This window comes from Silene latifolia, chromosome 9, assembly GCF_048544455.1.
Source record: "Silene latifolia isolate original U9 population chromosome 9, ASM4854445v1, whole genome shotgun sequence".
In the NCBI taxonomy this organism is placed as follows: Eukaryota; Viridiplantae; Streptophyta; class Magnoliopsida; order Caryophyllales; family Caryophyllaceae; genus Silene; species Silene latifolia.
The window spans coordinates 43091491-43118962 of NC_133534.1; the positions used below are offsets into that span (position 1 = coordinate 43091491).

Below are 27472 nucleotides of genomic sequence, written 5' to 3' on the forward strand. Positions count from 1 at the left end.
TGATATAATTATAATAGTAAATAAATAGTAATAGTAAATAAATAAATAATAATAATAATAATAATTATTATTATTATTATTATTATTATTATTATTATTATTATTATTATTATTATTATAGTTATTATTATAAAAATAACTATAGAATAATTTGTGTAAAAGTAATTAGTATATAGCTCTCCTTGTCTTAATTTTTTATTATTTTTAATCAAAATACTAATAAATAAATTATTCTTGTTAATCAAAACATTATTATTGTTATTATTATTATTATTATTATTATTGTTAGGAAATAGGCATGATATGGAAATATACACTAAGTTCACTAAGCTAAACAAGACCAAGTGTTGGACTAAGCATTGAGCATTGGATTGGGTTTTGCATGGAGAAATTGATGGATTAATATGTATAATGCAAATGTTGACAACAATCAAAGTCAAAGCCCAATGTTCAAATCCAAGTCAAGGTGGAAACCATAAGATTCCAACATGCTTAGGATGCTTTTTGGGAGCTCTAAAGATCATAGATGGAACATTTACCCGGGTGCATTAAGGGTCATTAATCACGCTCTTAGGATTCCTCAAGCAATTAAGGGAGGAATTAAGAGAAAATACCCGGAAACACACGATCCCGATCGGGGTGGGGTGGCCCCGATCGGGGTTGCATGCCTCTTGGCTTTTACGTTATGCTCTCCTCTCCTATAAATAGGAGAGGTATTCCAAGGCTTTGATCATCCAATTTTCACGTCTCATTTTACTTTACAATAGCCTTAAGCATTATATTTCTCTCATTTGTTTTCTCATTAGTTTTCAATATTGTTAACCTTGTAGTTGTTAAACATTTGGTTATTTATATATTCAAGCATTTGGTTTCCGAGTTAGTTCTATCAAGCTCCTACTTTGGTAATCTTTCTCTTATTTACATTTTGTATTTTGTTTATGAGTTTAGTATTAGTCTTTTACATTTCATCATTAGTATACAACTTCCACTTTAGTTATAATTCCTACAATATGCCTTATAATCTAAATATCATTTGCATTTCTTTTACAAATATGAGTAGCTAAAATTCCTAGTCTAAGGGCTAGGGGAGCCATGCAAAATCAAATATATAACATGTTTAAATAGGTTAAAAATAATATTGTTTAAATTGCTTCTATCACATGATTGTGCCATAACGTTTAATCTTTGTTTAAGGCCTTATTCAATTGATTAAGTTTGTTCATTCGTTCTATAAGTCGAGAGGCACGGAATTGAATTAGACTAAGCATGTATAGTAGGACGACCTAGTCATGGACGAGAGTTTCTCTAGGACCCGGTCTATGGTTGACACTAATATCGTAAGGTGGGTGTCTTTAAGCCTAAGCAATTATCAATGTTATTAGTACCAAGTTTATCATGATCATATGTTTACCTTTGCATGTATGACCCGAACCCCTTAGACTCTCTTTTACCATATAATTTACATTACATTTTTATTAATCATCAAACAAAACAAACCAAACCAAAAACGAAATCGACCTTGATAAAAATCTACCCATAGCAATTCACAACGTGATTCCCGTTTCCTTGTGATTCGACCCCTATTACTACATTTACTTGTGTTTAGGGAATTTATCTTTGCATAGGTACGCGATAAGCCTATCAAATTTTGGCGCCGTTGCCGGGGAAACGGTTTTATTGCTTTTTGAATTGTCGATTTTTATCTTGTTTTCCTTTGTCTTGGGGAACACTTGTTCCTTAAGACCGTTACTTATCACTTCTCTAGAAATTGATGTCTTATGCCCAGGTCCTCTCGTAGTGGAGAATTGCTTTCACCGGATTCCGATCCCGAGAAAACATTTAGGAGAAGACGACGTTTTTGGAGGGAAGTGAAAGAAGGCACTTCTCTCATACAAGTTGAAAGTGCTAGAAAGTCTTACTTAGACGACCTAGAGGTTCTTGAAGAGGAGGAGGTTTCAAGTTCATCATCTCACCCTGTAATACTACGGTTTTATGAGTCTCTGGGTACTCTATCAAGTAGGCCTTACTCTGTCGAGTAAGGGTGAGTTGCGTTTTTAAAATAGTTTCTGACCTGTTGGGTACTCGATCGAGTAACCTTGATACTCGATCGAGTAAGGGGGCACTCGATCGAGTACCTTAGCTACTCGATCGAGTAGCCCGGTTTACGGGTAATGTTTTGACGGGTTTTGTTAATAATGCGGGAATGATATATAAGGCTTTCGTCACTTTTCTCAAAACACTTTTACAATCTAAAAGCCTTCAAGAGAAGATTAGAAGTTACGTTGAATCATTCTCGCCGCATTATTAGCAAATCCCGGAGCTAGAAGTGTCGGATCCTGTCGTTTTTTATATCTTTGTGATCCTTGCGTCGAGGGTAAGATCTACGTACCGAATTTGTTATATTTAATTAGGTTTCGTTAAACCCTAATTTTGGGATTGGGGGTTTTCTATGTTTATGTTGATGTGGTAGTGATTGTATGATTATGTGTATAGGAGAAGGGTTCGTAGAGGAAAGGTTTTGAGACAGCTGCTAGATCGTCTGATGATTGTGTTGCTTTCCAGATAGGGTTTCCGTACTCAGTATTAGTCCCATAATGCATTGTTGGTGTTATGTAATTGCTGATTATTATCGTATTGGTTTTATGACGGTTGTTGATTGATTGCTATTGATGGTTGTGATCGTTTGTCTCTGATTCTCGAGATGCGTTCTCGGCTGAGTGGAGTCACTTGCGGGAGTGGCTTCATGCCCTAGTTTCGCCCTCCGTGGAACCCGCCACGGGAGGGGATGTGCACATTAATGGGACAGGGTTATCGCTCGGTATGATGAGCGGGGATTTGGTGGGTACGGCTGCGGTCCCCCACTGGCAGGGCTGGTCCAGTGGACAGTCGGTGACAGAGATTGATTGGAGTGGGTGATTGTGTGTGATTGTTTGAGCTGTGTTGTTTACTGTACTGTTGGTTATATAAATTGTGCGATTAGTACTGACCCCGTTTAATGTTTTAAAAACTGTGGTGATCCATTCGGGGGTGGTGAGCAGTTATTGAGCAGGTATGATATGACGCGTATGGGATAGCTGGGATGAGTCATCACGTGGCAGTTAGAAGTCTTCCATTTGTGTCGACGATGTTTTATAGCTTTGATAGTTTTAGCAGTAGACCGTCTGAGAATCTTGTATTTCTTTTTATCAGTTTTGGAGTTGGTATGTAATCACTTTAAACATTATTTACTTTTAAGTATGTTTCTTCATTGTCTTATGATATTCATTACCTCGGGTAACCGAGATGGTAACATATTTATACCTGAGTGGTCCTGGTAAGGCACTTGGAGTATGGGGGTGTTACAAAATGGTATCAGAGCGACGATCCTGAAACCTGTAACCAATGAATCCAATGAATATAGGGAGTCAAATAAAATGAACCCGGGGTAGAAGTTGTAGGAGCTAATGCAAAGACTTGGGAGACGTCCTAAATTCGCGAACTCGCCCTACAATTTTGAACCGGTCACCATGGGATATGAGTCGAGATCGCTATGTGTTTAACTTGTGAATTGTGTACCTATATGGTGATGTGTGGCATGAATAAGTGGATGTATGTTAGTGGTGGAATGAGGAATGTGGTAAATGATAAAGTGTTGTGAATAGGCATGTTGCATGATATTTGGTTTACAGTGATGTATGGAATTGTTGGAAAAGTACATGAGAAAATAAATGATGTGGTGGAGAAAGGGAAGTAGATAATATGATATTATGTGATGGGTAATGATGTTGCAGGATGAATGGTTTATAATGTGTATATACTAGTAACTTGTGATTAGGGGATTTGATATGATTTTACATAATTCTGTTTGCGTAAAGTTAGATAATAAGTTCATATAATTGTCTACTGTGGTATCATATGCACTTGTAAAAGAAGAATGTGGTTGAAATAGATGAACTGATTGGAAAAGATGGAGTGTCAATTGCATGAGAATATGGGTTTTGTGAATATGAATATGTTTAGATGACGAAGTGGAGTTGTAATATTGTTGTGTTAGTAACATGGAAATAGGATTTGTAATTGTATGAGTATGTTTTGTTTTACGAAAAGTCATAAAATTAAAGCATGCGGTTAGTACATGATTAATGAGTTAAATAATATATGTGCATGATGGATGTTGTTGCGTGACTTTTGAAGGTAGTAACATGTGATTAGCAATACTGGTTTTATGAGTACTGAGTTGGTTTTGCTTCCCTTGTTGTCGTTTAAGTTGTTTGGAAGTAAAATCAAATAGTTGTGTTTTTTTCGATTATAAAGAGGTCGTCTTTAAACTGTTATAACTTGAGATGTATAAATGATTTTAATATGATACCAATTTGAGGTGATAGCTTGTTCTTTTACGATTCTAACGATAGGTCACACGCCCAAAAAGACCAAGAAATGAGTGAGTTATGACCGTTTTACGAAAACTGGACAGTGCTGAGAATTGTGTTGGGTACTCGATCGAGTAACCTTGATACTCGATCGAGTAAGGGGGCACTCGATTGAGTACCTTAGTTACTCGATCGAGTAGCCCTGGTGATTTGTTTTTCGTGCTTCTGACCTTCACCTACTCGATCGAGTAAGTCCCTTACTCGATCGAGTGACCTGTACTCGATCTAGTGACCCCTATTTTGGGTCATATGCTTATCTTTAGACTTTGTTGCATATCATGTTTAATTCAAAAGTGTTATTTCGCTTCTTTATGCATTTTTTTACATGTATGTTAGTCTTGATGCGTAAGTTACCCAATATTGTGATGTAAGGAGTGGCACCTGTGGTGAGTATGAGTTCGGTGGGAGGACATGAGTTATATGTGGTTGTGATAGATAGTGGGAAAAGAAAAAGGAAGATCGTTATGGCTTAATTGAGACATAGAGCATGTTTTGTGAGATGAGATGAGTGATATGTTTGTGTGTTGAGTAATGTAAAAGTAAATGAATGTGGGCAAGGGATGATGTGAGTTTATGGAACGTGAGAATGAAAAGATTGAAATGAGGGACGCAAATGGTGGCAACTTGAGATGTGTAAAGAATCATGGAGGGAGATGGTTAGGAGTCGTGTGGGTTAAGAATATACATAGTGAAAGTTCGTTTTAAAGGGGTCGAGAAGAGTGGTATACAGTGAACTTTATGGAGACATGTTGCGAGGTGGATTTGTAGACAGTGAGTGAGTTTGGGAGATTTGGTTTATTAAGAGATGAAACTACTGTGTGATTTCCTTGGGTAATTAACGGTATGAAATGAATTCTAATTTCTAGAGAGGTACAAAGGAGATGCAATTGTTTGGACAGTGAACGTTGATTTTATGTATAGATTAGTGGCAAGTGTGAGTGATAGCATAATAAGAGAAGATTCATGGTAAGGAAGATTGAGATGATATCAGTATAAAATAATGAAATTTGAGTTTTGGAGCAACGAAAGGGTAACTGGATTATTAAAGAGTTAGCTAGAAGGAATAAGGAGTTGAACTATTAATTGGTATTGTTGAGTGTAAAGAGAAAAGAAGGATAAAAGTAAGCTGAGAAAAATGTTGACCAGAGTTATGTGATATAGAAGTAAGGAATCGTCGAGATTTATGATCTTATCATGAGGATATTAGTTAAGGGTTATATAGGAGTTTCAGGACAACATGATTAATCATGAGTTTCGAGGAATTAAGGGAGTATGAAGTTGGTGGGGTACTTGCACGATACGAGATTTTGGTGGAGAGTTAGATGATGATACAATTAAGGATAGTATTGGGAAGAATGTTGAGGTAATTTTGTTGATGGATTCGATGTTCGTTGTTTGTGATGTTAACCAAAGATAGAAAGAAATCGCGATATTTAGAGATAAGTGTAAGAGGTTTGATGTCCGAACAACGGTAGTGTTATGGTTTGTGACTAGTGGTTAAGGGTGGTGGTATATTAGAAAGGTAGCAATGCTAATGAGGTTTATTTTGTAGAGACCAGATTGATATGTATGGTTGTGAGAAAGTATAAGATGTGGTTATATGAGGCGGTTGTTAGTAGTTGAGTATTAATGGTATGGTTACAATTGGCAGGGGGTGATGGATATGCGAATGGGAGAATATGTTATGAGGGGTGTACGAGTTAAGCTCGGGTGAGGGGTAACTTTTATCAGGTGGTAACTTACGTGATCAGGATTGACTGGTTGTATGTGATTACGGGTCTGTGATATATATATAAATGTTTGTGTGAGGTTTTGACCTCACAAGACGTGATATGGTGTGGTTATCATAAAGTTGTTATTTGAATGTTCTGTAATGCATGTTGGGTACGCTAATCAAATTGAATGATGATTAAAAAGGTAATAATTTGAGTGATCTGGCATGACTGGTTATACTTGTATGTATTCATGATACATGTCAATCTGTGATATGGTAAGGGGATGATATTCATGAGGTTATTATCTGTTTAATTCATAAAATATGTTGCGTTGTGATTTAGTAAAGTGGATTTGAGAAAGTTTTTCTTGTCTGAGAAGTTATTCTGAGTCAGTGTTTATGGGAATTGTATGCAGTTGTGATGTCTATCGATGTTGTTGTTGTGCCTCGGGTGGTGATCCGGGCACGGTACATAGTGTTGTGATGCGGGTATTTTCGCACTGCGGTGTGGCTGTTGGTGGCGGTGTTGAGATGCCGTCACCGGTTGTGGTGGAGTAGGTGGGATGATTATGATACGAGTTCTCAAAAGTACATATCAGTTATACATAGATTGTTATTTTGTTTGATGTTGCTTCCTGTGAGTTCCAGTTTGTACAGATAGACAGTTGTTTTGTTATTGATGTTTCTTACCAGTTAAGTTTGGGAATCAGGGTAGAGTATGATATGAAATAGAGTTGTATATGTTTTCGTTGTTGTCATGGTATAGTGATATTTTGTTGATGAGACACGGCTGTGAGAGGTTGTTACAGTAATTTTGATCTTGTTCTAGATAAGGCTTTAGTGGACATGGTAATGGCAAGTGATTTGTAAAACATGTGTGGTAATGACCTGAAAGATGCAGGTGGTTCATAATCCTTTGTTGAGACAGTGAGTGTAGGGTGTTGGGGGAATTAGTGTCATGTTAAGTTGTGTATGATTTTTGCGGTAATGAAAGAAATAACTTGTGGATCTAGTGTGAGTATACGTAACGAGTGTGGATCGTGAGTTATGCTTTAAAGGGATAGGTGCTTCACATAGAGAGGTATGTTGTTTTGCAGTAATAATGGAAAGTTAGTATGGTGATTTTGCTACGAGTTTTATGGTATAGGTTAGGTGGTGTGCCGAATGAGTTAAGGTATGAGAAATGTTTAAGTAAGAGAGCCTTGGGTATATGTATGGCGAGTGTTTAGATTATAGGTGGTCATCTTTGACATGCGGTGGTGATGAGGATAATGAGACGATATAGCTAGGATTTAGTATTAGTGAGTTACGAGGACGTAACATTTATCTTAAGAGGAGTAGGATGCGATAAAAGAGATTTTGATGGTTGTGCATATGGTGGTATATTCGCAGTAGAGTGTTAGTGTAGCATAAAGAAGGAAGTTGAATACTTTGTGGTTAATGTTGTTAAAAGGCCATGGTCGAGCTTGTAGTAGTGTGATGTTTAGGAGTGTGAGAATATTTCACTAGTGTTGACAGTTGGATGATGAGGTTATGAGTGTGAGTAAACTTCGAGGACGAAGTTCCTTTTAAGGGGGGTAGAATGTAACATTCCGTTTGATGTCTATGAGTGTCTTGATATTGGATTTGATAGTGGATGATATTATGGAGCTAGCAGTGTTAGAGGATGGTAGTTGGTTATGTATGGAGTTGGTGTCGTGAGAGATATATATGTGATAGATACGATATCGTGAGTCATGTTGTTGAAGTAAACATAGTTGGTGGAGTGGGTGTTAAGAGTTCATGTTTTATGTTTGGTCGAGTTCTTGAGTTCTTAGCTATGTTGTTGTGTCTTGGTCGAGTTAGTATGGTTGTTTTTATGTATGGGTTGAACTTCGGGGACGAAGTTCTTTTTAAGGAGAGAAGACTGTAATACTACGGTTTTATGAGTCTCTGGGTACTCTAACGAGTAGGCCTTACTCTGTCGAGTAGGGTGAGTTGCATTTTTAAAATAGTTTCTGACCTGTTGGGTACTCGATCGAGTAACCTTGATACTCGATCGAGTAAGGGGGCACTCGATCGAGTACCTAAGCTACTCGATCGAGTAGCCCGGTTTACGGGTAATGTTTTGACGGGTTTTATTAATAATGCGGGAATGATATATAAGGCTTTCGTCACTTTTCTCAAAACACTTTTACAATCTAAAAGCCTTCAAGAGAAGATTAGAAGTTACGTTGAATCATTCTCGCCGCATTATTAGCAAATCCCGGAGCTAGAAGTGTCGGATCCTGTCGTTCTTTATATCTTTGTGATCCTTGCGTCGAGGGTAAGATCTACGTACCGAATTTGTTATATTTAATTAGGTTTCGTTAAACCCTAATTTTGGGATTGGGGGTTTTCTATGTTTATGTTGATGTGGTAGTGATTGTATGATTATGTGTATAGGAGAAGGGTTCGTAGAGGAAAGGTTTTGAGACAGCTGCTAGATCGTCTGATGATTATGTTGCTTTCCAGGTAGGGTTTCCCTACTCAGTATTGGTCCCATAATGCATTGTTGGTGTTGTGTAATTGCTGATTATTATCGTATTGGTTTTATGACGGTTGTTGATTGATTGCTGTTGATGGTTGTGATTGTTTGTCTCTGGTTCTCGAGATGCGTTCTCGGCTGAGTGGAGTCACTTGCGGGAGTGGCTTCACGCCCTAGTTTCGCCCTCCGTGGAACCCGCCACGGGAGGGGATGTGCACATTAATGGGACAGGGTTATCGCTCGGTATGATGAGTCGGGATTTGGTGGGTACGGCTGCGGTCCCCCACTGAGGGCTGGTCCAGTGGACAGTCGGTGACAGAGATTGATTGGAGTAGGTGATTGTGTGTGACTGTTTGAGCTGTGTTGTTTATTGTACTGTTGGTTATATAAATTGTGCGATTAGTACTGACCCCGTTTAATGTTTTAAAAACTGTGGTGATCCATTCGGGGGTGGTGAGCAGGTATTGAGCATGTATGATATGACGCGTATGGGATAGTTGGGATGAGTCATCACGTGGCAGTTAGAAGTTTTCCGCTGTGTCAGACGATGTTTTATAGCTTTGATAGTTTTAGCAGTAGACCGTCTGAGAATCTTGTATTTCTTTTTATCAGTTTTGGAGTTGGTATGTAATCACTTTAAACATTATTTACTTTTAAGTATGTTTCTTCATTGTCTTATGATATTCATTGCCTCGGGTAACCTAGATGGTAACATCTTTATACCTGAGTGGTCCTGGTAAGGCACTTGGAGTATGGGGGTGTTACACACCCACCATCACCATCTACTACGTACCAAAAATATGGTGAAACTTTTTGATCACTCAAAGCCCACCGCGGCCATGCTTACGGCCGGAATCACAACCACTCAAATCACCGCACCGGAATTCGAGATCAAGCCCGCTTTCATTAGCCTTGTGGAGAGGAAGCAATTTGGGGGAAGTCCTTTGGAGGATCTCAATTTGCATGTGCAAAACTTTTGTGACTATTGCTCCATGATCCGTCAAATGGGCGTCACCCAAGCCCAAATAAGGAAAATACTTTCCCTTTCTCTTTGAAGGACAAGGCCAAGCTTTGGATCAATAGCCTTGACCGCACCGCCATGGGAATCACCAATTGGGAGACTTTGGCTCTAGCCTTCTATCAAAAGTTTTTTCCACCGGAGAAAACTCAAACTTTGAGGAGCCAAATCACCGGATTCCGTCAACAAGCTCTTGAGAGCTTATATGAGGCTTGGGAGAGGTACAAAGAGCTTCAAAGGCAATGCCCACATCATGGGCTAGATGATTGGTTTCTAGCAATAACATTCTATAATGGATGTTGTGCCGAGTCCCGAAGGATTCTTGATTCCGCCAACAATAGGCGGTTTGATCAAATTGACACCGACCTTGCTCATGCCACGATCGAATCTATGGCGGTCCATGATGCCCAATTTGTCAATTCCCGAGTTGTGCCATCCAAAAGTAAAGAAGAATCCTCCAACAACTCCGTTTTGCTAGCTCAAATTGCCTTGCTCCAACAACTATTGGCGGAAAGAGATGCTAAAGATTCCCTTCAACAACTCAATGTTGTGTCTTCAACAAGCCAAATCATTGTTTGTGATGGTTGTGGAGGTGCGGGTCATTATGCCGCTCATTGCCGAGCCCCCATTGAAGAGGTAAATGCTTTTCAAGCTTTTAGACAAAGTTCATATCCACCGGGTACATTTTCCAACACATATAACCCGAATTCAAAATTTCATCCGAACTTGTCTTACATTAGCAATAATGTGCTTAACCCTCAACCCCCACCATAACAAAATGCCTATGTTCCTCAACAACAAAAGTATATCCCTCCACCGGGGTATCAAAATCAACAAAGGCCCCCACAAAACAATTATCAACAAAATTCACCACAAAATGGCCAACAAAACAATCAAGGAGTTGGTAAGCTCGAGGGCATGATAATCCAAATGCAAAGGGAATTATTGGCTCAAATTCAAAAAAAAATGATCAAGCTCATAGTGCCGCGGTCAAGATGTTGGAATAACAAGTGGCTCAACTAGCCGCTTCTAATTCTCAAAGGAAGAACGGTCAATTACCTCCCCAAGGTGAGCAACCACATGAAACTGTTAATTCTATTTCCTTGAGAAGTGGTACGAACTATGATGGGCCATCCATGACTTTGGATGAAGAAGTGGTTGTTAAAAAGGCCAAGCTTGGGGGAAATGATAAAAAGAAGGCTAGTGAATAGCCTCTTGTTAGGGACCGTGTACCATTTCCCCATCGGTTGTTGATGCTAAAGAGGAAGAGCAAGCTTGATGCCAAAGATGCTGAACCCCATATGCCCAAAGAAAATGACGAGGTGGTTGTTGAAGAAATCTCTCTTAATGCTAAGGTGAGTGATGCCGTTACGAAGAAGGTGAGTATTCCCAATGAGAATGAGAAATATGTGGAGGACGCTCCTCCAAAAGAAGTTGTTCAAGTACCATTTCCCCATCGTCTAGCAAAGCACAAGGAGGAAGGTAATTTTGCTAAATTTTTGGAAGTTTGTAAGAATTTGCAAGTCACCATCCCGTTTATGGAATTGATTACCCAAGTCCCTTCTTACGCAAAGTTTATGAAGGAAATCCTCTCAAAGAAGCGATCCTTCAATGAGGTTGAGACCATTGCTTTCACCGAAGAGTGTAGTGCACTCTTACAAAATAAGTCTCCCCCGAAACTTAAGGACCCTGGTAGCTATTCTATTCCTTGCACTATAGGCAAATATACCATTGATAAGGCCCTTTGCGACCTAGGTGCTAGTGTAAGTGTCATGCCCTATTCCCTTTGTGAAAAACTTAACATGGGTGCTTTAAAATGCACAAGTATTACATTGCAAATGGCGGACCGTTCTTTAAAACGACCCTTAGGTGTCTTAGAAGACGTACCCGTCAAAGTTGGCAAGTTTTTCATACCCGTTGACTTCCTCATACTTGATATGGCCGAGGACTCACAAACCCCAATTATATTGGGTAGGCCATTTTTACGCACCGCGGGTGCGTTAATTGATGTGAAAAATGGGAGGTTGACGGTTGGAAGTAGGTGATGACCGGGTTTCCTTTAGCAAAAACAACACCATTAGAAGCCCAATGTTACAAGAGTCTTGTTATTTATTTAGCACTGTGGACTCTTCTTATGCCTCTACTATGCTTGGATCCTCACTAATGGATCCGTTAGAGGACGATATAGGTGTTGTTTGTTTTGTAGGTGACGATGCTAAAGGCACTAATGCTAGGAGTGCCAAGAGGAAAAGGAAATTTTATTTGAACAATTTCAAATGGTTGCGGAATGCAAAGATAGCTATGAAATGGAGCTCGGTTGGTGGCAAGCTCAAGTACCAAATTTGAATCAAATAGCTTCTTACGTCGTGCGGGACGTTAAACCAGCGCTTCTTGGGAGGCAACCCAAGCTTTTTATTGCTTTTATTTCTTTTTGTTTTTAATTTTCTGCAATTTATTGTTTTTTTGTAGATTAGTAATAAAATGTTCGACTTGATGATGTTTCTTTTTGTGATTTTTAGGTGAAAATAAAGTAAGAAGAATTGGAAGAAAATATGGCACGCTTCCCCATGCCACAACCCCGTTCGGGGACGTGGTTTTCGAAAAACAAGAAAAGAATTCACTTCCATAGACAAGCAAGTCAAAACACGGGAAGAGGAGGTCAACCCCAATCGGGGTTGGTGGCTCCGATCGGGGTCGTGGTTCTGTGACTTTCTGGCCTTCTCTTTATACGGGTAAAAAAAAAAGGGGATCGAATTCTTTAAATCATTTTCTCACCCGATGGTATTCTCTTCTTTTCTCTTCCATTTTTCTATAATTCTTCACCTTAATCACAAGGAAACATCTTCATCCCCCGGATTCATGCTAGCTTGGGGGAAACTAACAAATCGAGTAAGTTTTTAATTGCTTTGCATTTTAGTCTAGATCTTGCATCCCATTAAACATAACCTCTAGTCCTTCTTGTTTTGTGCTTTGAGCCATTTTTATGGTTTGATTGGGTGTTTTAAATTGTTGGCACATTGAGGACAATGTGATGTTTAGCTTGGGGGGAGATATTGCATTTGCATATAGCATAGTTTGCATGTAGTGTAGAAAATTTGAAAATTTTTGAGAGAAATTTTTGCGTTGTGCTTGCTTGTAGCCTACTTTCCTCTTTGCTTATCCTAATAATGGCTTATTGCTAATGATTTATTCTTTCATGTTGGGATATTAGCTACATGGGGATGTCTTGACATAGTAGGTGGGAGATGGAGAATGAACCGAATAGGCTTGATCTTGACTTGTGGCAAGCTACAAAATGGTAAGGTAGAGCCTCTTTTGACCGATGCATCCATATCCGGTCTCTCTTAGGTGACTATAGGTGTCTCCTTATAATGTGTGTTTCATCAAAACGCACAAATATGGTTCTCATGTCATCTCTTGGTAAGCATACATTCATTTGTTATAGCATTTTGGAGCCATTCACATGATATATTTGCCTTCTTGACCCCTTCACAAACAATTTTCCATAGCTACATTATAACTTGCCTACCTTGTTGAGCTAGTAGCTTGTTTGGTCTTGTTTGGGTGCTCAATTGGGATTTATTTCAAAGTTATGAAAATCATGTGAGCTTGGTCTTAATGCTCAAGAAATAAAAAAAAAAAAAAAAAAGAGGAAAATGAAAAGGAAAGATGAAAGAAAAAATGATGAATTGAGAAAAATGGAAAAAAGAAGAAAAAAAAGTTGAAAAAAGGAAATGGAAAAAGCATGGAAAAAGAAGTATGAATTGAAAAGAAAAAAAGAAGAAGAAGTTGATGTGAGAAACTCTCATACATTATTCATATTCTTTTGGAGAGTTTTCTTATGATTTGAATTGCAAAATTGGGTTAGAATTGGGATTGAGCATCCTTACACTTGGTTGTTGCTAGCTTGACATTAGCTCCACAATCCATAATTCATTTGTTCCCCCTTCTTACCCATTACATATTGCCTTCTTCCTACCCATTTGGCTTCTTTATCATGCTTGCATTTGATTGTTTTGGCTTACTAGTTTTGATTGATTACCATATTAGATTGCGGGCACATTATTATAAGTCGAGGATAGTTGAGTGTTTATTCACAAAATTGTCCTTTCATATAAAAAAGTTTGAGTGTCCCGTGAGAGTCCATATGTCAAAAGATCATGCAAGAGCTTAAAGGTTCATTCAAAGTTTTCTATGCTGCGCCGTCATGTAAATCTCATCCATGTCTTGCTTTATTCCTTGCCCATGTTGTTTCAGGTTTTTAAATCATTTTGCATAGCTTGTTTGGATATTGCAATTGATGAGATTTGGTTTCTTGCTTGAGGACAAGCAAGGATTTAACTTGGGGGAGTTTGATAAGTGCATATTTTATATACTTTCATCTCCTAATATTAGCTCTATTTTATTTGTTATTTAGCACTTATCATAATGTCATAAGCTAATATTTGTTGTTCTACTGTATTTGCTTGTCTTAACATGTTTTTGTAGGAATCTAAGCATTTAGAGGCTTTTTCCTATCATTTTATACACTAAGTTCACTAAGCTAAACAAGACCAAGTGTTGGACTAAGCATGGAGCATTGGATTGGGTTTTGCATGGAGAAATTGATGGATTAATATGTATAATGCAAATGTTGACAACAATCAAAGTCAAAGCCCAATGTTCAAATCCAAGTCAAGGTGGAAAGCATAAGATTCCAACATGCTTAGGATGCTTTTTGGGAGCTCTAAAGATCATAGATGGAGCATTTACCCGGGTGCATTAAGGGTCATTAATCACGCTCTTAGGATTCCTCAAGCAATTAAGGGAGGAATTAAGAGAAAATACCCGGAAACACACGACCCCGATCGGGGTTGCATGCCTCTTGGCTTTTACGTTATGCTCTCCTCTCCTATAAATAGGAGAGGTATTCCAAGGCTTTGATCATCCAATTTTCACGTCTCATTTTACTTTACAATAGCCTTAAGCATTATATTTCTCTCATTTGTTTTCTCATTAGTTTTCAATATTGTTAACCTTGTAGTTGTTAAACATTTGGTTATTTATATATTCAAGCATTTGGTTTCCGAGTTAGTTCTATCAAGCTCCTACTTTGGTAATCTTTCTCTTATTTACATTTTGTATTTTGTTTATGAGTTTAGTATTAGTCTTTTACATTTCATCATTAGTATACAACTTCCACTTTAGTTATAATTCCTACAATATGCCTTATAATCTAAATATCATTTGCATTTCTTTTACAAATATGAGTAGCTAAAATTCCTAGTCTAAGGGCTAGGGGAGCCATGCAAAATCAAATATATAACATGTTTAAATAGGTTAAAAATAATATTGTTTAAATTGCTTCTATCACATGCTTGTGCCATAACGTCAATCTTTGTTTAAGGCCTTATTCAATTGATTAAGTTTGTTCATTCGTTCTATAAGTCGAGAGGCACGGAATTGAATTAGACTAAGCATGTATAGTAGGACGACCTAGTCATGGACGAGAGTTTCTCTAGGACCCGGTCTATGGTTGACACTAATATCGTAAGGTGGGTGTCTTTAAGCCTAAGCAATTTTCAATGTTATTAGTACCAAGTTTATCATGATCATATGTTTACCTTTGCATGTGTGACCCGAACCCCTTAGACTCTCTTTTACCATATAATTTACATTACATTTTTATTAATCATCAAACAAAACAAACCAAACCAAAAACGAAATCGACCTTGATAAAAATCTACCCATAGCAATTCACAATGTGATTCCCGTTTCCTTGTGGTTCGACCCCTATTACTACATTTACTTGTGTTTAGGGAATTTATCTTTGCATAGGTGCGCGATAAGCCTATCAATTAATACAATAAGGGTGTGGGAGAGTTCTTCCACTAAAATCGTGTGTGCCTTTTCCATATTTTATTTTTATATACCACTTAATACTTAACAAATTGGCATCCGAGCCAGGTTGAAGATTCCGCTGCGATGGAGAAAATATTAGGTGGTAAGTTTGAGATGTTGTTGTTCAACGGTAAGAACAACTTCGCGTTATGGAAAAGCATGGTGATAGATATCCTCATACAGCAAGGGTTACATCAGGCCCTTGAGGACAAGAAGCCCAAAGATCTAGAAGATTCCAAGTGGAATGAGATGAAACTACGAGCAGTTTCAACTATTCGGTTAGCCCTTGCACCAGAAATCAAGTATAGTGTTCTTGATGAAGACAATCCGAAGAGTTTGTGGACAAAACTAGGGAACATATACAATGCGAAGTCCCTAGCAAATAAATTGTATTTGAAGAAAGACTTGTTTGAGCGCGAGATGGAAGAGAACGGCGATTTGCGGGATCATCTTAGCAAGTTTAATGGCCTAATCACCCATTTGGCTAGTTTAGATGAGACATTCAAGGAGGAAGACAAGGCGATAATGTTGTTGGCATCTCTACCAAATACTAATCATTATAGTAATGTGATTACTAGTTTGTTAGTCGGAAGGACAACTTTAACCTTGGATGAAACTGTCGTTGTTCTATTCGAAGCAGAGAAGTTGTCAAAGCAGAGCTCAAGTTCGAGCACTTCGGAGGTAGGTGGTGCACTAGTAGCTGACGGTAGTGGCGGTAGATCTTCAAAAAAGGGCGGGCGCCGTAAGGTGAAGTGTCATTATTGCAAGGAACTTGGACATATTCAATATGAGTGTCCCCAAGTGAAGGAGGACTTAAAATTATTGAAGGAGTCTAAGGAGAAAGGAGTTGCAGCTGTGGTGGTCGAGTGTGAGGATGGTGAATTGCTCTTGGTACAAGAGAAGTGTAAGGCTAAGGGAGAGTGGATCTTAGACTCCGGGTTCTCATATCATATTTGTACAAAGAAGGAAAGTTTTTCTTCTTATGAAAAGTGTGAGGGGAAGTTCATAACTTTACCTACCGGAGAAAAGGTGAAGATTGAAGGAGTCGGAGAGGTCAAGATAAAGCTTTCAATCAAAGACTCCATCTAGCTGAGGTTAGACATGTGTCTAAGTTAAGCCAGAACTTAATCTCAATAGGGAGATTAGATACACTTGGGTACAACGTTCATGTAAGAGACGGAAGGATTATGGTCACTAATGGGTTCTCGGTGGCTATAGTAGGAAGAAGAAACAAGCTAAACCTCTATGAGCTCGAGCATTGTGGAGAGGTTTATGTTTCAGGGGAGGCTTTGCCAGGACGAGTTCGTCACGGTGAAGTTGTTCGTCATTAATCAAGGTTGACTAACATATTAAGCCTATGGGGAGGTTTGTTAGGAAATAGGCTTGATATGGAAATATAAGTCTAGAGTTCTAGACAAAGTAGGATATTCGTTTCTGATATTTTGTTCGTTCTTAATTAATATTGCATATTATTTAGGAATATTTTCCTATTGGAAAAATAGAGATAAGATATTAGAAAGTTTATTTATTTCCTAATAGAATTAGGAAGGTAGACTCTTTTTTGGTAAGGAGAATATTTGTACTACCCTATAAATAGGGTGGGCTAGGTTGCTCATAATTGTACCCTAAGAATTGTGAGAGAGAGCCTAGTAGTCATATTTGAGAGTTGTCAAAGTTATAGTTTTACAAAGAGTTCTTTGTAAGTGGCCTTGTTGATTAATACAATAAGGGTGTGGGAGAGTTCTTCCACTAAAATCGTGTGTGCCTTTTCCATATTTTATTTTTATTTACCACTTAATACTTAACAATTATTATTATTATTATTATTATTATTATTATTATTATTATTATTATTATCAACAACAACTTCTTTTAGAGCATCTCTAGTGGACAGCTACAACGCATTGTAGCTTGATTTTGCAAGTCGGTTTTTTAAGCTATTTTGCTCTTCAACTACATACCGCTCCAATGGTTTACTACAACATTTTCTAACTTTATGGGTCCCACAATAAAATTTCCACCAATGAAAAATTTTACTTTTTATTTTTTTAAACCAAGCTACATGCTTGGTAGAGCTACAATGCTCATAAGCTACATCAATTATTTCCTACTCCAATAGTAAGCTACTTACTTGCAATTTTATAAATATTGCAAGCAAGTCCCTAAAGGAAACCATTGGAGATGCTCTTAAATTTTCTTGCGAGTCACAACTCTAGAGAATGTGGACTTGGTAAATAATCAAACGTAAGCAAAGTACCTACATGTTATGTACAATATAATTGGTGTAGTATGTTGTACACCACCTACCAAGAGGCATGCAAGATTACACATTAGTTCAATTAAAACTTCACATTCTCTGTTGTATAGAAATTGTAGGCACAAAATAAAAGGAGAAGAATGAAGGGCGAGTGAAGTGGTACTTCGATGTCGAGAAAATATCACATCTTATTTCATAAACAAATAAAAATCATAAATGGAAGGTATAATGAAAAAATGTTGGCTAAAAAGTGTTTCAATAATATAGCTAGTGTTGTGGAATTACGGGTTAGACATCCTCCTTACCAACAATTTTAATTTTTTGAATTACTTTTAGTTAATTTTCTACCCTATTTCTCCCTCTGTTTCTGTCATAATTAGTAATCTAGCTTCGATTAAAATAAAATATATAAGTAATAAAAAAGTTAACCAAATAATTGAAACGTAGGAAATAGAAACTTATTACCAACAAAAATTTACGCCTTGGTAACAATATTTCCTAGTTTCATCATTGATAATGTAGGCTTTTTTATAGATTGTGAGGATAAAATTATACAACGTACCACACGTCCACACCCATATGAGTCTCATGTCAGATGTTCAAGCCCTTTCAAAAGAAATCTTGGGTATATATAATTTACAACTTGGGACTATTTCTTCTAAATGTCAAGTGTTGTCGACTTAGTACACTTGGTAAAAGATAACAACAGAGGGGGAATTATCGTTAAATATAATAGAACCTTTATTATTGCTAAAATATTATTATTTCACTCGTGTTCAAGTACTCGTATTTTCACCATTTATTTTTAAGAGTCATTAAGCTTTTCTTATAAAATTCTGAAATATACCTTTTTCTTTTTCTTTTATTTTTTGGATAAAAGGAGCTTAAATAAATAAGAGAAAAAATGTTCGATTACATCATGGAGAGGGGAGAGGGGCCAGGAGTGAGAAAAAAAATACTCCCTCTGTTCCGGTCATTTATTATTATTTTCCATTTTGGGTGTCTCAGTTATTTGTTGTCCTTTTTATTTTAAGAATGAACTTGATGAGTAATTTAATCATTCTCATTCAATTTGTTCCACTTGTCATTTAGTTATTGGTCCTCTCCTCTTTCCTTGGTCTTTGTGTCAAAACCAAAGGACAACAATTGACCGGGACGAAGGGAGTACACCTTTTTCTCTCGCAAGTTATTACTAATTTAAGTTGGGGAATTACAAAACTCAACTCAAGATCATAAAATGTTGCTCCTGTTTAACGTAGGTTGTGTTACTTCAAGACTCGGACAAGTTTGACCTCAAGATGAAACCATTGTTAATTATGTTTGGTTTGGAAAATTAATTATTAGGAAATTTCTTCGGTTACTATTATATTGTGCTCGGCATACTGTTGCTTACAATAAGCTTTTCTATTTACAGAAAACCTTTTTTAATATTTCTTCATCTTGGTTATTTATTTGTCTATTCCGTTTATGCTCGTCTCCACTGGCTATTGGAAATTTCAAAATTTTTAGTTAAGATTTTTCAAGTTTTTTCGAATTTTCCTTAAGTCATAATCCGCTCGTCTTCGCTGAAATTTTTCACCCTGCTGGGATTTTTTTAATTCCCGGCTTCGTCACTGGTTTTACGCTAAGATGAGTAGATGACTGATGATCATTTTGTCGATGATTAGTGTTCTGCACAAGGTTAAGGATCCGAACTGTGAGATATGATGGTGCCAATGCCCACCAACTTCCACGAGATAAGACGTTTCCAGGCCCCGCCAACTTATTCTCCATATGCATAAGGGCACTAGCAATAGAGGTTTATCAATAGATTTGTAAGATGATTTGTCAATTATTTTAGAGGTTTGTCTATAAACCTTCTATTGTTGGACATAAGTGTCGAGGTTCATGCAGGAAAGGGGTTACAATATACAGGTTTGTAGAGAGGGAATGTAAGAAAAGAAATAGTATAGTGGAGCATGTGATAAACCTTGAAGAAGTTTATTTACTATTGGAATGAGGTTTGTAGGTAAATAAGCTTTTATACGTGGCATGCGAACAAACCTATTGGAGGTTTATCTATTGCTATTGCCGTAAGTTAACAAAAAAAGTCAACTTCAACATTCTCTTACTAGCATCCTCCACGTGTACTCAGGAGAGGTAATATGGAACAATTTTATCATACAAAATTTCTTAAAGCCGCCTCTTTCACACTCTCCAAATAAAAGAATTTTTTGGTTTATTGCGTTATTAAGCAAACTAATTAGATAATTAGCGTTGAGTTGAAATTATTTACGTTTCTAGTGTCCACGTCATCACTTTATTTTTTTTCGCAGATTTTCAACAAAGCGCATTAATGTTCTTGGGCTTTGTCAACTTTAAAAAAAAAAAAAAGCAAACACCATAAGTCGCCGAGGTTCTTAGCGGCTTTACATGAGGAAATTGGAAAAAATTTGAAGCATTCCAAAGAGCTCTTGGACTCTTAAATGCGAAAAAAAGCAGACAAAGCCGGCCGAGGTTCTTAGCGGCTTTGTGTAATTTTCACAAAAAAAAAAAAAACCCCGTAAGTCGCCGAGGACCTTAGCGGCTTTCTTAAGTTTTTGAAAAAAATAAAAGTCAGAACTACTGACTACCTCCCACCCACGATTTGGGACCAAACACAATAATGAAAACCCCGCAAATAAAGCTCCAAACTCGGCATGAACAATCACACACACACATGATTGAATTTCCGAAAACATGTTTCATTTGATTGAAAACGTAAAATAAAAGATAGTGCATACAAAGTACTTATAAGGTACCAAATCTAAAGTTCAAACAAAGTAGCTAAAAGTGTTTTACATTGTTAACAATTCCAACTAATTTTACTTTGAAATCAAACTAATCTTAGGCCAATCTCGAGCGTGGCCTCTTTCCTTTTTGTCTTGAAGTTGAACCGCTCGGTGTCGCCTCCTCTTGGATAGGGGTAAGTTGAACCGCTCGGTGTCGTAAGTCATATCTTCGAGGTTCATTGTGTGGAGGGCTTGGATGATCGGCCTCGGTAGGTAGGATTAGATGCCCGTGTCCCGTCCGTTGCAAGCACTCGAGTGACATTGATCGCATTTCTTTCACCATGTTTACATGTGATAGTGGCACACCATCCGGCATCTCACCAAGCATAGTTGTGGCACGTTCATAGTTGTATACATGACCTTGACTCTACAAAATTGAACAAATAACAAATTATACAAAGGTTGTTAAAAATAATTAAATAGCAAACATGTAAAGGTTGGTAAAAATAATTAAATAGCAAACAAAAAAAATTATAGAAAGAATTACTTACAAGTAACATATTGTCCGCCGCATTTGGATAGAAATTGTGTCTCTTCTCATATAAATCCTTGTTTTGTGTCTCGGCACTAAGCGGGCTAATGACTAGACGAGTGATTTTACGATACCATTCTAGGTATGGATCATTGTAGTCAAGATAACCCTTGTAGGGAAGACCGCGAGGAGTCAATCTTGATTTGCGGTTGTTCCACTTGTCAATGCTCAATCTATGCAATTCCTCATAATTAGTCGCATTTCCCCGTCGATCTATCTTGTGCAACTTCTTAGAAGTCTTGCACGAATTGGGTAGCGTTGGATGCCAACCAAATTGCCTAACAACCCTCTCCGCATAATGCCACTCAACCGCCTCAAAGCAAATGAGTGGTGCATTTACAATCCACTCATAAGGGTCTTCGGTACAAATGTCGGGGAGAAGGGCAAGGACTTCCCTAGAGTATGGTTCCCAAGTAAACATGGAGTCGGTCATAGTATCAAGAGCATGCCTAAATGTGACTAATCCAAGCAAGTGATCCGTATAAGAACGGTCTACTCTTAGCCACCTACAACCTAGAGGGTCAACACCCGGGACTACTTGTGAACCAATAGGGTTCTCTTCCCCCTCTATTTGAGGTAACATAATGGTTGGACGACCAATAGATATATGCTCCCAAGACCAAAGTTGCATTAGGAGAAGACAACCACCTATCTCAATGCTTCCTCTCCTAGAAGCCGTACACAAATGTCTATACAAGTAAGCAAGTGTCGCACTCCCCCAACTATATTCATTCAATCTATCCAAATTGATCAAAAGGGGGAAGTATAACAATTGTACTCTATTCCCACTTTTATCCGGAAAGAGCACCGTACCAATCAAGTATAACAAATAAGCCCTCACAAATCTATGTACTCGCACCTCACTAGCATCTTCGGGTAGGTCTTGGTAATGGGTTCTTAACCAAGATAACTTCAATGTGTTACCCTTTAATGCATCGGGAGGTGGCCGCCTACCTAGGTGCTCATCCAATAACTCGGACCAAATATAATCACTTTTGCCCGTGATAGGCAACCCACCCACTTTTAGACCCAACAAAACACCGACATCTTGCAAAGTGATGGTGGCTTCTCCAACCGGTAAATGGAAAGTGTGGGTTTCTTGTCTCCAACGCTCAACTAATGCAGTTATCATATGGGGACGGGCGACAACATAAACTAACCTATGAATACCATGAAATTGTGTTCCACTAATAAAATTCTCGACGGCCGGGGCAACGGTAAATTTATTTTTGGAAAATAAATGATTTCTACATTTGAGTGTGCCGACATCCTTCAAAATAAATAAAAAGAAGTATAAAAACCCATTTGACCTTAACAAATCATTTAAAAAAAATAAATATAACATAGTGAATAAAATGACGACATATTACCTCTCCCTCCCAAATGTCCGTGCTTCTATGGTCGACCGCAAGGTGAGAACGCTAGGATCCATGGGCCCGGCTCCATTTGACCTTCACAAATCATTAATAAAATTACATCAAACTACAAAATAAAAATAACATGGTTTATAAAAAAAATAATGACAAAATATTAATAACATGGTTTATAAAAAGAATAATTACCCCCTTGTTGGACATGACCGCTTGTTATGACCCTCTACATTGCATAAACTACAACTATAAGAGGACTTGGAATTCTCATCCATTTCATTACGAATTCTTTTTGATATTGGTCTTCCCTTTCCTCTCATCTTAGCATAATTTGGAATCAATGTTTTATCCGTCCATGGTCTCCAATAACCCTCATCCGGAATTGGTTGAAAGATTGTGCGATAACTACCATGGTATTCCCCAGAAGAGTACAAAGGGTCAACAAATTGATCCACGTCGATCGAAAAAGCACGACATACCGCCATTACATGTGAACAAGGATAATGAAAGTTTTGCCACTTATTACAAGTACAAGTCCCTTCATTCAATCGCACCGTGTGGCTTCTCCCAACACGATTTCCACTCCTACGACCTTGACATGTAGACACTTGATAAAGGCCCGTCTCAAAATCATGTTCATTAACTTCATGGTGGGCGGCTATTTCTTCAATTTCATCTAGTGTCTTAGTAACTTTGTCCGACCATTTCAACCCACCTAACAACGTATCCCTTGTCAATTTTCTTCTCTCAACAAAATACTTGTTAACTCGGGTAAAAGTGGCTTTTACAAGGGCTTGAATTGGGAGAAATCTTACCCCCTTCAAAACACCATTGAAACATTCACTCATATTTGTTGTTTTCAAACCATATCTCTTCCCACCATCGTGAGCAAGAGACCACTTGCTTGGAGGGATGCTATCTAACAACGCTCTAGCATTCGCATTGATCAAACCTATTTTCTCCATACCTAAGTCAAATTTTCTAATTTGATGTTGCATTATGTCTCCGAGAAAGTTGATTTTAAATCGGAATCTTTGAACATCTTGTTGATATTTGATGCATGATGTCTAATACAATACCTATGAAAAGCGTATGGCTCTTCCCAACCACTTCCCGGTTGACTCATTGACTTCAAAATACCCCCATGGCGATCGGACAAGACACAAAGACCTCTACGATTTGTCACATAATGTCTTATGCAAGCCAAAAACCAACTCCAATTCTCATAGTTCTCCTTCTCAACAATGGCAAACGCTAACGGAAAGAGTTGTTCATTTGCATCAACTCCCATTGCAATCAACATAGTCCCACTATATTTACCATAAAGATGAGTGCCATCTATGGTAATTATTGGCCTACAATGTGGGAAGCCTTTGATCGAGGGACCAAATGATCTGAAAACCCTCTCGTGACAGGCGTTTTATAGTGAACAAAGCTATTGTAAAGGATCTGCATGAGCGGAGCAAATCAAGGTTGGAGATCCAAGTTTTTTGAATATTTATTTTATTTGAAAATTATTCTGCTCATTTCAGTTTAGTTTTATGTAGTTTTAGTAAGTTCAATTCAGCTCATCTAATCACAAAATTAACTCTTACTCCAAACTACATTCACACCTCATCTCAATTCAGTCCGATTCAATTCAGTTCAGCTTCTTTCAGTAAAAAAGAACAGGACTAACCTACACTTTTTTTTTTTCCTTTTTTTTTTTACCGAAATCGTATAAAAACATGAAAACCCAAGACCCATTCGGATGAGAATTATCAAAAACCCTAGGCGCTAATTCGTGCTATCCACTACAACACGTGACGTCTTCGTGGGATGAATTAGATGGACTATCTTCTTTAGACGAAGACCAGATCGAGCACGATATATTTAAATAACTATTATTTTGTCCGACTAGACACACATATTGTACCTTAATGTCATTATCACTTACTCCCTCGTCCTTTCGTTTTGGCACAAAGACCAAGAAAAGAATAGAGGGCCAATAACTAAATGACAAGTGGAACAAATTACTCATCAAATTCATTCTTAAAATAGAAAGGACAACAAATGACTGAGACACCCCAATATAGAAAAGGACAACAAATGACCGGGACAGAGGGAGTATTAAACAAAACTAAGTCTATTGCATTGCGCATAAACCACGCAAATCAGTACTAGCTAGCCTTATGCAGAATGCAAACATGAGTTAGTTTTGTATATAAGGAGGTTAACGACATGACATTTTTTGTCAGAAAAATATACTTTGAAATTTTACAAATTTTCGTTTTTATTACTCCATCAAATAATGGCATTTCTGAGGAAAACTTGCAACAAATTTGTGTTATTTATCTTAGTCTGCATGGCTACCATTTTTGTAATTGCTCAAATTCTTGGAAAGGTATTATCCACTAGTATTATCACTCATTTGTTGTTTAATTTGTTAATTATTGCTATTTTAACTAGGGAACGACCCTACGAAACATGTAGTTGTAGTAGTACTAGTATTACTGAAATATCGAACATTATTTTTGATGATGACTTCTTCGCCTATGAGTCCCATGCATACCATGGTGGAATATCCTATGATCTCGAATATGATATCGATGATCCTCTTTATCGTGGTTATTAGAGAATATATGATATATTACGAAAGATATTATTATGGGTATCATAATAATATCCTATAGAATATTATTTAGGAATATGCTTGAAGTATCCTCTAAGACGGTCTCTTATATGTAACCGATCTCATTAATAATAATCAAGTCATTCAGCTATACTCTCCCTCTTATTATTAACATGATATCAGCCTAAAAATCGATTCTCCTCACAAAACCTTCCATCTTGCTACAATCACTTGTTTCAATCGCCGGCCGGAGATGGTCCTCTTAAACCATCTCCGGCAGGATATCACGTTACATTGCCAGTAGGTAAGTTATATGCACAATAAAATAATTAGTATGTAGTATGTACTGCTCATTGCTTTTTCAATAAAATAATCTGGGTCTCCTACCCCACAAACCCATGCCCCTGCTTCTCGTCTTCCCCTTTCCCCAAAACCCAAACCCCGACCATGCCTCCATCTCAATTGACACTCCTCTGACCACCCAAATCCAACTACGCAACCATCACCAACGCCACCAGCTGCTTCTGCTACCGACCCAAACCCCACCACAATCGCCGCCCTCAGCCAATCACCTATTCACAGCCCTTTCACTACCCCAGACCAACCACCACCGTAACCCTAGATTCTCATATTAGAAATAAATAATATCTCATAATGAGATCGGTTACATATAGGAGACCGTCTTAGAGGATACTTCAAGCATATTCCTAAATAATATTCTATAGGATATTATTATGATACCCATAATAATATCTTTCCTAATATATCATATATTCTCTAATAGTGGTTCATATGAGTATTATGGTGACGATGATGGTGATAGTAGTAGTTACGAAGATGTATCGTGGGTCGACCATGACGGCCATGATCATAGTGATGTTGGTAATTATGGTGGTGATAGTAGTACTTATGGGGATGTATGGTGCAACGATAATAACAACGATGATGATGACTATGACGAAGATAATTATGCTCCGGCTGCTGATAATGATGAGTTATTAGAAGTAAGGTGTTAGGAATATTATGTAGATTTCGTATTATATCGTAGTCTTTCCTTATTGTATATTTTCCTTATTATATCTTGTTAATATTAGGTATTTTGTATCTAGGTTAAATCTTTTATTTCTTGTGATTTAGGTCATGTAAACATGTATATAAGGTTGGCTTTGTATTCTTGTAATTCATTCAATAAAATCATAACCTTTCAATCTCTTACATGGTATCAGCTATCAGACGATCCTAACCCTCAAACACCCTTTTCTTTCCACGTTTTCAAACACCGAGACAACGACGTTAACCCTTTGCGATGTCGAGCTCTGCAAATACGATTCCCAATGCCTATGAACTGAGTGTCCCACTCTATCTTGTCAACCTTTCCATGGTGGAAAAACTCACACCCTTAACCTATATGCAATGGGCGGATCAAGTAACCTCTTTTCTCTTTGGTTATGATCTTCTCAAATATCTAGACGACTCCTACCCTTGTCCTTCGGAAACCATAGCCAAACCCACCGAGACTGACAAAACCAAAACTGCCCCTAACCCGGCCTATTTAACTTGGCAACGACAGGATCACCATCTTAAAGGTGCTCTTGTTGGTACTCTTTCATCCACCATTCACGCCCTTGTCCTCCGTGAACCCACATCACATGCTCTCTGGACTGCCTTAGCCAAAACATACGCCAAACCCTCACGTGCTTATATTTTGCAAGTAAAAGACCGACTTGAATCTATTTCCAAAGATGCCAACCAATCTGTCACCGATTACATGCACTCTATCAAAGCATGTACGGATAAACTTGCCTCTCTAGGAAAACCGATTGACCCTGAAGACATCACCGCTAAGGTTATTCGTGGCCTTAACTATGAAATCTACAAACCTCTTATTGATGCCGTTAATGCTCGAGATGACCCTATTTCATTTGACTCGCTACATGAAAAACTTATCAATTTTGAACTCACCTCCAAAAATAATACCACACCCTCACCCTTTCCAGCCACGGCAAATGCCGCATACCGATCCAACAATCGTTCCTATGTGCCCCGTCACACCTCCACCCCTGCTCCCGTCACACACAACCAGCCTGCCCCTCCTTACAACCACACTCCTGCTCCCTTTAAGGAGAAATGCCAATATTGTCGAGCAACTGGCCATGTCATATCCAGCTGCTTCAAGTTCAAACGTGACTACCCCGATGTCGTATTTCCATCCTCATCTGCCTTTTTCACCCGTCAACCACGCAACACTCCTCAAGCCAACACCGCCACAACTCACCAATCCGAACCCACTTCCTCTCGTCCATGGCTTATTGACAGCGGAGCCACTCATCATGTTACCCAAGACCTTGACAATCTTGCCCTACAC

At 38.0% G+C, this 27472-nt stretch overlaps 1 protein-coding gene and 1 non-coding gene across 2 annotated transcripts; both read right to left on the reverse strand.

Moving 5' to 3' along the window:
* Positions 1 to 9800: 9800 nt before the first annotated feature.
* LOC141603322 (small nucleolar RNA R71) lies at positions 9801 to 9907 on the reverse strand. The gene has a single exon (XR_012525206.1). It is a non-coding gene; the product is annotated as a small nucleolar RNA R71 (small nucleolar RNA).
* A 10742-nt stretch (positions 9908 to 20649) lies between these two features.
* On the reverse strand, positions 20650 to 23461 carry LOC141600937 (uncharacterized). The gene is made up of 4 exons (XM_074421194.1): positions 22689 to 23461; positions 22497 to 22577; positions 21086 to 22436; positions 20650 to 20961 (listed from the first exon to the last, which is right to left on the reverse strand). The coding sequence occupies exons 1-4, from the start codon at positions 23459 to 23461 to the stop codon at positions 20650 to 20652; spliced, it is 2517 nt and encodes an 838-aa protein (XP_074277295.1).
* Positions 23462 to 27472: the final 4011 nt, after the last annotated feature.